Raw genomic sequence first — 11,667 nt, 5'->3', positions numbered from 1 at the left:
ACACAGACACAGTGGCTGAGGGAGACGCCACTATGAGAATATGTCACCAACACAGTGGCCGAGGGAGACGCCACTATGAGAATATGTCACCAACACAGTGGCCGAGGGAGACGCCACTGTGAGAATATGTCACCAACACAGTGGCCGAGGGAGACGCCACTGTGAGAATATGTCACCAACACAGTGGCCGAGGGAGACGCCACTATGAGAATATGTCACCAACACAGTGGCCGAGGGAGACGCCACTATGAGAATATGTCACCAACACAGTGGCCGAGGGAGACGCCACTGTGAGAATATGTCACCAACACAGTGGCTGAGGGAGACGCCACTGTGAGAATATGTCACCAACACAGTGGCCGAGGGAGACGCCACTATGGGAATCTGTCACCAACACAGTGGCCGAGGGAGACGCCACTGTGAGAATCTGTCACCAACACAGTGGCCGAGGGAGACGCCACTATGAGAATCTGTCACCAACACAGTGGCCGAGGGAGACGCCACTATGAGAATCTGTCACCAACACAGTGGCCGAGGGAGACGCCACTATGAGAATCTGTCACCAACACAGTGGCCGAGGGAGACGCCACTATGAGAATCTGTCACCAACACAGTGGCCGAGGGAGACGCCACTGTGAGAATCTGTCACCAACACAGTGGCCAAAGGAGACGCCACTGTGAGAATCTGTCACCAACACAGTGGCCGAGGGAGACGCCACTGTGAGAATCTGTCACCAACACAGTGGCAGAGGGAGACGCCACTGTGAGAATATGTCACCAACACAGTGGCTGAGGGAGACGCCACTATGAGAATATGTCACCAACACAGTGGCCGAGGGAGACGCCACTGTGAGAATCTGTCACCAACACAGTGGCTGAGGGAGACGCAAAAAATGGGACATAAAAAACAAACATGATATGCCCAGTCACCATAATAAATTAATGCACAGAATATCAACACGAAGCAACTGAAAAACATGATTTTTCAATGGTAGTGGACGGAGAGAGAGGAAATGGCACCACATTGAGGTTTCGACACCAATATACAAAAGAGAAAAAAAAATCACTAGCACATTTAATCATCGTCTATATATTTTTCATCCCATGGAAATAGTTGATTTTCAATTTTTTTAACAAATGTTCAGTTGTTGCAGCAGTTGTGACTTTAAGGCTATAAAGACAGACGTCCATACCAGGTGGTACTACAGTACTTGAGAACAATAGTAATAACAGTAGTATACAGTACATCCATATACCAGGTGGTACTATACAGTACTGAAGAACACGCCAATAATATCTTAAATGCTTCACTTCCAAAAAGGTTTCGTCTAATCCTCTCCTGTCATCATTAAGCTCAATTGCTCCCAGACTATTGCATGATTATCTCTATAATGGGGACACAAAAGGGGACACAGACAGACGGTTAAACACGGGTGCCATGACAACGGGTATTGCATACTAGGTTCCCAACTTGCATCGTTCCCATGAAGTAGGGCCGACGGACACAGGCAGGTCTGGTTTACTAAATAACAGAAGCCGTGGAGGAGGTTGCACAAGCATAGTGCTGTGACAAATGTGCTGTATATATAGTATGTCTGTGTGTGTGTGTGTGTGTGTGTGTGTGTGTGTGTGTGTGTGTGTGTGTGGTGGGGGGGGGGGGGGTTGTCGAAAAACACTGATGCCATTAGGGTCCATTACGAGCCATTAGCCCGTCCGCGCGCCGCGCGCTAAGTGAATCAATCCCGTTTATCGACAGACAGGAAAAACGCATCATCGCAGAGGAGGAGGGTAGAGGAGAGACGAGTCAATCTGAGACACAGAGTCCTCTCTCTCTCATACTGTTATGCTTCAAAGGCAGGTGTGTGTGTGTGTGTGTGTGTGTGTACTGTGTGTGTCTGTGTCGGGGGAGGGGAGGGAGGGTCGGGGCGTGTGTGTCTGCAGAACAAATGCTGCAACAAATACATTTTGTAACCAGGGATCATATCGTTCAGAGAAATGAGGCGCAATAAGGCAAGCTTGTTCTGAGCCAAAAAGAAGAATCCATTTGCGTTTTATTTTCTCTCTTTCTTTCTTTCTTTCTTTCTTTCATCGCACCGCAACCGGAGTGTTATGAGCGCGTACAGGACTCCGTTGTGAAGCGTAATCGATTGATATTCAAATATCAGTCAGGTTAGTTGCAAGGAGTTGCACGATGAGGGCCTGACCTGAACCCCACAGAGAATCTATAGGTTGTATTGTCTGTCAAGAGGAAAGGTGTCAGACATGAGACTCGGGAATACAAATTCATTTACGGGCTGTTATCAAAGCAAACCTGCAGGGCTTCCATAACACCTCAACAGCGCCACAGACTGATCACCTCCATGCCACTCCCCATTGATGAAATGATTTGTTCAAAAGTATAGCCCAGACCAAGTATTAACTGCATACATTATTATACTGTACTTTTCAGATGGTCGACATTTCTCGTTTAAAAAAAAGTGGTATCGTGGTCTCGTAAAATATTCTAATTCACTGAGATAGGATTTTTTTCATTTCCATGAGCTGTACGCCACAATCATCAACATTAAAACAAAAAAAAGGATAGAAATACTTCACTTTATATGCACAATTAATTGAGAATATAATTATGAAAGTTTCACTTTTTAAATTATATCACGGACGAAAATTTACATTTACAAAATATTCTAATTGAACCTGTATGTCAGCGGTGCTCAACTTTTCCCAGGGACCCCCTGAACTATCTGTCTTTGGCCGCGGATCCCCATCTGAAAATATGTTGTTCCCGGGACGCCACGCATAAGGGAACAACCAGCTAAACAGTATCCAGGTCTGGTCAGTCGTGGACGTCGTGTGCACAAAACGAGCACGCACGCAAAAACAAATTCACGGGACTGCGTCCACGTATACTGTAAATACGCGTGCAATGTTGCCCCTCGACTTATCCGTGCGTACGGAACAAAACACGTGCAGGTCTCATTGAAAATGAACTATGTAGGCGTGTTAAATCGCTTCCTGCTTGAAAGGCCCTTTAGGCCTGCATGCACTGCACAGTGAACAGATTCATAGGACTGCATGCACTGCACAGTAAACAGGCCTGCATGCACTGCACAGTAAACAGATTCATAGGCCTGCGTGCACTGCACAGTAAACAGGCCTGCATGCACTGCACAGTAAACAGAGTTATAGGCCTGCGTGCACTGCACAGTAAACAGATTCATAGGCCTGCATGCACTGCACAGTAAACAGGCCTGCATGCACTGCACAGTAAACAGAGTTATAGGCCTGCGTGCACTGCACAGTAAACAGATTCATAGGCCTGCATGCACTGCACAGTAAACAGGCCTGCATGCACTGCACAGTAAACAGAGTTATAGGCCTGCATGCACTGCACAACAGCAGTAAAGCAGCATGAGTAAAGCTGGGAAGCTGCCAGAACATTCACTAAAAACACAGCCGGAACAATTAACGCTCCACACGTCCCAAACTCTTCTCCCTTCAGGCTCCAAAACTATATGGTTGCAATCAGAACTGCAGCCTCACTCCCAATCTTCCACCGCAGTCTGAAAACCCACCTCCTCAGACTCCATCTCAGACCATAGCACTTGCACTAGCCTCTACGACCTTACAGGCGTATATATGCAAAGGCTCAACTTACGTATGTAGACACAGCACTCTATCGTGTATACGCATAGTAGACAGATGTTGGGTTCTTAGCTTACATAATGACTCTTGATGACAAATTGTATATATGCGACCAATTGTGAGTCATGGGGATATGTCATTGGATATCATGTTTTTCCATTTTCCGTGATTTCACGTTGTATGAAAGCAGGGAATCATAGCTTCAAATCGACATATTGGTTGTTCAGTTTGACCCACCGGTTTTGGAGATATGGCTTATATAGAGGAATGTCTTGCAGAGAAACAGCGAGTTGAGAAAACAGGCATGAAAAGGTTCACTTCTCTGGACTCTAACGTTACACCTAGCTATACATGTTTAAGCATTCATTTCATATTTTACCATGTCGATTTCAGCTCTGACATTTACTGCACGATGGCAGCCTCTCAGTCAAATCTGGTCACATTATTTGATGTATTACCATGCGTTGTCCCCGCTTACTGTAAATTCTCCGGATTAAGAGCATAGATTGTACAGTAAACAGAGTTAGGACTGCCTTGCACGCCCGCCAGCAGTATACACATCACGACAACAACAGGAGGAACAGACAATAAATGGCCTTTCTGGAAGGCTTCGTTTCTGAGAAGACAGACGCACGCGTTTCGTGTTCAGAAAATAGCAGATCGGCAATTTTCAAATGGCCCGAAGTATATATATATATATGGCTGAAGTGGCTAATGCGTGTTTTAACTTTTGTAATAATAATAATAATAATCAAAATCTACAGAGTAACTAATAACTAAAGTAGTAAATGTAGTACAATGTTTGGATCTGAGATGCAGTGGAGTAGAAGAAAAAGTATAGGAGATTGGAAACAACCAAGTAAGGCAACAAATACCTCAAAATTATAGTTCACACTACAGTACAGTATACTTAAGTTACTTTACACTGTCCACTGCCCTTAGAGGTGATCGAGAGACGAGAGGTTAATTTGTCGCTCTCGCGTTTCAGACGAGTTTGTTCCACTCTCCGTTTACCCGTCTGTAAAAACAACTGCCCTCTCTCCAGACCCAAACAAATGCAGCATTTACTACATGGTGAAAGAAATGCAAAATGCTCTCCATCTCCTTTCCATGCCATTACCGGAAGAGAATAGTTTTTTTTTTTTTCTCCGAAGTCTCCTGAACTAATTTGTTTTGAAATCCATGTCGTTATTAAACCTGCATCTCCAGTAGAGAAAGAGTGCAGGGTTTGCGTCCCAAAAATAGCTGATCTACAAGCTCTCAACGCGTCGCAGCGAGTAAGAGTGCCCTCTTATGGGACGTCAACCCCTGCCTCTCTAACGCTCTCCGCTCGTGCCTGTTTGAAGGACCCAAGCCCATCCCAACCGTACCAGTGGATCCTTCCCAAACCTTATCATGCCCAAGGACCCCCAAATTGACACTAAATAGCCCGCGGACCCCCCCATTTGAAAATATATGCCAGGGACCCCAATAAGAGAAGATTTGTATGGCTCTAGCAGTGCCATCTCTGGGACCCCCAATTTATATTGTAAAAGCAATGCTAATTTAACTCTGAGAGCGTACAAATGGAACCAAATGGAACCGTTTGGGGTCCATTTGTACACTCTCTGAGTCACAGACCCAAAGGGTCCATTTGGTTCCAAACTTTCATTTAGCTGGGGGGACCCCCTGAAACTCCCTCAAGTACCCCCTGGGAGGGTCCCCGCACCCCACTTTGGGAAGCACTGACGTAGACTGTTTGAGAAGCTGCCGCGCGCTGCCTGCCTCAAAGCCACTTGAAACAGATTTTTTTTTTTTAAAGCTTCTTTCCCGAACAATCAGATGAATGCGTTAATGCGAGAGTGAGGTCTATAGCAAACTTGGATTTCCTGGATCGCTGCCCTCCACAGATTCCTATCCAACATCAGGTTCTTGAGCTCTGCAGTGTTGGTCCCCATATAGAGGTCCACATTTCTGATGCGGTCCGTCCATGTGACACCTATAGTGCCATTCGTAGAATTCTTGTCTCCATCCGGGGCTTTTTTTCCCTGTTGTAATGTGAGGGTCCATGTCTCGGCCACCATACAGCGTTGCACTGACTTATTTGTATTTATTTTAATCCAAAATGAGTTAATATAGCACAGGCAGACTCTTCACATACTAGAGCGTGACTGAAATAAATGTCACAAGCTGAAATCGACAATAAATAAATGCTTAAACATGTAGCTAGGTGTAATGTTAAGAGACCACAGCTGTGAACCTTTCAAGTCTGTTTTCTCAACTCGCTGTTTCTCTGCAAGACATTACTCTGTAAGCCATATCTCCAAAACTGGTGGGTCAAACTGAACAACCAACATGTCAATTTGAAGCTATGATTCCCTGCTTTCATATGACATGAAAAAGGAAAAGTGGAAAAAACATCCAATGACATATCCCCAGTTACAATTGGGTCACGGAACTTAGCCTAAATTGCACCTTCCTAAACTAAATTGTGTTATATATATGGAACATGACCAACTGAGGCTGTTCGCAAAAAAGGTTACCCAACATTTGCTACTACAGGGAAAATATGCACATATGGTACCATTACATTTTTTACTCCGTGTCCCTTTTGTGCATGTATGGAGCTTGCTGATGTCTTCAGTATATGCCCATATATGGGTGCTAGCCCCTCCCACATACAGGTTTAACATTAAATGCCATTGACAATGAACAGAGATTTTGTTTTGTCTGCCACTGAGCAAGTCGGCATATGGATATGTTATGTCATCGCGATGATGTAAGATGATAAGGGTTGATAAAGCGCCCCTCACTTCACACGGGTGTGATTTCTTTTAAGGGGCCCCCTTCTATAAACAGCTTTTGTCCTCACACGTCTCAACATTTGCCATTGTCAACGCAAGGGGAATTCTGGTCAAAATGTCCGCTTAAATCTTGTCCTCACACGTCTCAATATTACGATGAAATGAGCACCCCTCATTTCACACAGGTGTGATTTTTTTCTGCCTCAGGTCTAAATGGGTCCACACACTTGGCTTGGCACATTTGGAAATCCATGCAGTCTATGGACTATTAATGTTTGTTAAGGTCTGACCAATCTGAGAATCCCACCGGCAAATATTTTGGGAAAACAGCAACACATGCATTTTGTTCCTCGAAATGAGTCAACAGTCTGTGTTGAGAGACTAAGGCCTGACTGACGTGACTGATTTAAATGAGTCAACAGTCTGTGTTGAGAGACTAAAGGCCTGACTGACGGGACTGAGTTTTGAGGGGCGCTGCATGGCGGGTGTGTGATTTTTTGAAAAATAGTTAAAATGTGGCACAAATCCTTGAATAATATATATTCTTTCAAAGCAAACATTTCTTTTAACTAAAATCTTTGCTTCTGCATGGGGTTAATCCAGTTGTTCCCATGCAGCTATATGATAGTTTGGAACCAAATGGACCCCTTATGGGTCTGTAAGGGTTCCATTTGTACACTCTCAGAGTTAAATCAACATTGATTATACAATATGAATTGGGGGTCCCATTAAATGGGTAGACCAATGCATGTGAAACTGGGGGGGGGGGGGGGGGGGGGGGGGGGGGGGAAACGGGTTGAGATTGAGAATCACTGCTAGAGCCGTGATAATATTCTCTTATGGGGGGTCCCTTATGGGGGGTCCCTGGCATATCTTCTCAAATGGGGGTTTGTGGGCTAAATAACTAGTGTCGATTTGGGGGTCCTTGACATGAAAAAGAGTTTGGGAACCATGACCATATTTGGGGCCCAGACCTGCGGGAGTGGCAGGCCACTTGTCCCACTTGTCCCCTGCAGTCCTTATAGGCTCCATGGATTGTCTCACTCATCATGACATCCATCCATCCATCTTCAACCGCTTATCCGTAGTCGGGTCGCGTGGGCAACAGCTCCACCAGAGAGCTCCAGACTTCCCTCTCCAGAGCAACATTAGTGACTTCCTCCTGGGGGGGATCCCGAGACGTTTCCGAAGGGCCAGTGAGTCGATGCGTTTCCTCCAACTGCGCCTCGGTCTGCCCCCCGGGGTCTCCCCGCAGTGGGACGTGACATCATGACATCATGACATCATTGGAGATAATATGACACCCTCGTCAGACCGTATATATACATCCTGGTAGCAGCCATTGTCCGGTTTCCTCTGTACCATACAAGGCCTATACCGATCCCCTAGACCTCTGCTGCTCCAACGGAACCCATATCCCTCTGAAGTCCAACAGGGTCCAAGTGGGCAGCACAACCAGACGACACCATGCCGTGGAAGGTACGCCGCCACCGCTGGAAGCACATCGCCGCGTTCCTGTGCCTCGCCTCGTTCCTCCTGGGTGTCCTGGTCTTCTGGTTCCACGAGGCCCGCCAGGAGGGAGAGAACCTGTCTCGGCTCGCCGACCCGAGTGAAGTGATCACCCAGGGGTCCGCTAATGAAGAACCCAGGGGTCACCCTGCAGGGAACTATACCCTAACTCCCGGGCCGTACCCCTATGTCATTAACGAGCCAAACAAATGCCCGGAGGGAAAGCCACCGCCGTTCCTGGTGCTGCTGATACTCACCGAGGCTCACGAAGTCGAGGCGCGCAACGTCATACGGCAGACGTGGGGGAACGAGAGCCTCGCTCCGGGCCATGGGATCGTCCGCCTGTTCCTGCTGGGAGTGAAGGGAGAGGGCGAGCCGGGACGCCGCCTGCAGCAGGAGACCCTGGAGGCCGAGAGCCTGAGGCACCACGACATCGTCCAGCAGGACTTCCTGGACACGTACCACAACCTGACTCTGAAGACCCTGATGGGGATGAACTGGGTGGCCGTGCACTGCCCGCGCGCCAGCTACGTCATGAAGACCGACAGCGACGTCCTCGTCAACACGGACTACCTCGTCCACAAGCTGCTGAGGCCCGAACTGAAGAAACCCAGGACGAATTACTTCACGGGCATGGTGATAAGGGGCTCCGGGCCGGTCCGCGTCTTCTGGCACAAGTACTACATGCCCCGCGAAGAGTACCCGGGCGGGCGGTACCCGGACTACTGCACGGGCACGGGCTACGTGTTCTCGGGACACCTGGCGGCGGACATCTACGGAGCCTCTCGGGGGGTCCCCCTGCTGCGCTTCGAGGACGTGTACGTGGGGGTCTGCCTGGCCAGGCTGGGGGTCGAGCCCACGCCGCCGCCCGGCGCCTCGCTGTTCAACGACCTGGGACTGCGCTACTGCGGCTGCGGGTACAACAACATGGTCACGGTGCACAAGCTGTATCCCAGTCAGCAGCTGGAGTACTGGCACAGGATGCAGAGAGACAAGCACGACAGCGCTTGCGCCGCCACACAACAACAACCGCCCTTACAAACGTTGATCCATTATTCAGGATGGGACCCTCTTTTGATGTTTTAAACACATTGTGGTATACTTTAGCTACGAGCTTGTAGATCTGCTATATTTGAAAAATCGTGAAAATGTGGCACAAATCTTTGAATGTTTATCCTTTCAGAGCGAATGTTTTTAACTTAAATGGGCGGGGGGTCCATGGAACAACATATTTTCAGATGGGGGTCCATGGCCAAGTACAGATCATTATGGGGTCCTCGACATGAAAAAGGTTGAGCACCACAGACTGTGGGATTTAGAAGACTTTTTTTTCCTCGGGTCGGAATGGGTTAAAGTCCATAGACTTGGCTGGCAGGTGATTTAGGAAAGCCATGCAGTCTATGGACTATTAATGTGGGTTTAAGGCGTGCAGTCTATGGACTATTAATCTCTGTTTAAGGCCTGCAGTCTATGGACTATTAATATCTGTTTAAGGCCTGCAGTCTATGGACTATTAATATCTGTTTAAGGCCTGCAGTCTATGGACTATTAATCTCTGTTTAAGGCCTGCAGTCTATGGACTATTAATGTTTGTTTAAGGCCTGCAGTCTATGGACTATTAATGTTTATTTAAGGCCTGCAGTCTATAGACAATTAATGTTTGTTTAAGGCCTGCAGTCTATGGACTATTAATCTCTGTTTAAGGCCTGCAGTCTATGGACTATTAATGTTTGTTTAAGGCCTGGAGTCTATGGACTATTAATCTATCTTTAAGGCCTGCAGTCTATGGACTATTAATGTTTGTTTAAGGCCTGCATTCTATGGACTATTAATGTTTGTTTAAGGCCTACAGTCTATGGACTATTAGTCTATGTTTAAGGCCTGCAGTCTATGGACTATTAATGTTTGTTTAAGGCCTGCATTCTATGGACTATTAATGTTTGTTTAAGGCCTGCATTCTATGGACTATTAATGTTTGTTTAAGGCCTGCATTCTATGGACTATTAATGTCTGTTTAAGGCCTGCAGTCTATGGACTATGAATCTGTTTAAGGCCTGCAGTCTATGGACTATGAATCTGTTTAAGGCCTACAGTCTATGGACTATTCATTTCTGTTTAAGGCCTGCAGTCTATGGACTATTAATGTCTGTTTAACACCTACAGTCTATGGACAATTAATGTTTGTTTAAGGCATGCAGTCTATGGACTATTAATCTCTGTTTAAGGCCTGCATTCTATGGACTATTAATCTCTGTTTAAGGCATGGAGTCTATGGAATATTAATCTATGTTTAAGGCCTGCAGTCTATGGACTATTGATCTATGTTTAAGGCCTGCAGTCTATGGACTATTAATGTTTGTTTAAGGCCTGCAGTCTATGGACTATTAATGTTTGTTTAAGGCCTGCAGTCTATGGACTATTAATGTTTATTTAAGGCCTGCAGTCTATAGACAATTAATGTTTGTTTAAGGCCTGCAGTCTATGGACTATTAATCTCTGTTTAAGGCCTGCAGTCTATGGACTATTAATGTTTGTTTAAGGCCTGGAGTCTATGGACTATTAATCTATCTTTAAGGCCTGCAGTCTATGGACTATTAATGTTTGTTTATGGCCTGCATTCTATGGACTATTAATGTTTGTTTAAGGCCTACAGTCTATGGACTATTAGTCTATGTTTAAGGCCTGCAGTCTATGGACTATTAATGTTTGTTTAAGGCCTGCATTCTATGGACTATTAATGTTTGTTTAAGGCCTGCATTCTATGGACTATTAATGTTTGTTTAAGGCCTGCATTCTATGGACTATTAATGTCTGTTTAAGGCCTGCAGTCTATGGACTATGAATCTGTTTAAGGCCTGCAGTCTATGGACTATGAATCTGTTTAAGGCCTACAGTCTATGGACTATTAATTTCTGTTTAAGGCCTGCAGTCTATGGACTATTAATGTCTGTTTAACACCTACAGTCTATGGACAATTAATGTTTGTTTAAGGCATGCAGTCTATGGACTATTAATCTCTGTTTAAGGCCTGCATTCTATGGACTATTAATCTCTGTTTAAGGCATGGAGTCTATGGAATATTAATCTATGTTTAAGGCCTGCAGTCTATGGACTATTGATCTATGTTTAAGGCCTGCAGTCTATGGACTATTAATGTTTGTTTAAGGCCTGCAGTCTATGGACTATTAATGTTTGTTTAAGGCCTGCAGTCTATGGACTATTAATGTCTGTTTAAGGCCTGCAGTCTATGGACTATGAATCTGTTTAAGGCCTGCAGTCTATGGACTATTAATGTCTGTTTAACACCTGCAGTCTATGGACTATTAATGTTTGTTTAAGGTCTGCATTCTATGGACTATTAATGTTTGTTTAAGGCCTGCAGTCTATGGACTATCAATCTGTTAAGGCATGCAGTCTATGGACTATTAATGTCTGTTTAACACCTGCAGTCTATGGACTATTAATGTCTGTTTAACACCTGCAGTCTATGGACTATTGATGTTTGTTTAAGGCCTACAGTCTATGGACTATTAATCTATGTGGACCTCCAAAAGGCATTTGATACCGGCGTAAACCATTCGATCCTACTGGAGGGCGACTGGTTTTGATAGTACATCTTTAGGGTGGATGAGGTCCTAACTTGAGGGAAGAGAACAAATGGTTGACATAAACGGAACCATGGCCTCACCCCTCCCAGTGAGCTGTGGGGTCCCTCAAGGAAGCATACTAGAAC

General features: G+C 45.7%; 1 protein-coding gene across 1 annotated transcript; it reads left to right on the top strand.

Annotated features, from left to right (window-relative positions):
* Positions 1-7,892: 7,892 nt before the first annotated feature.
* Positions 7,893-9,020, top strand: LOC308330972 (beta-1,3-galactosyltransferase 2-like; the record flags this gene model as incomplete). Its single annotated transcript, XM_080786038.1, has 1 exon — positions 7,893-9,020. The coding sequence occupies one exon, from the start codon at positions 7,893-7,895 to the stop codon at positions 9,018-9,020; it is 1,128 nt and encodes a 375-aa protein (XP_080642164.1).
* Between the last annotated feature and the right edge of the window lie 2,647 nt (positions 9,021-11,667).

The sequence above is a fragment of the Protomyctophum bolini genome (assembly GCF_963924005.1).
Source record: "Protomyctophum bolini genome assembly, chromosome: 16".
Taxonomy (NCBI): domain Eukaryota; kingdom Metazoa; phylum Chordata; class Actinopteri; order Myctophiformes; family Myctophidae; genus Protomyctophum; species Protomyctophum bolini.
The sequence above is the reverse complement of the archived record's forward strand: the minus strand, read 5'-3'. Positions and strand labels throughout refer to the sequence as shown.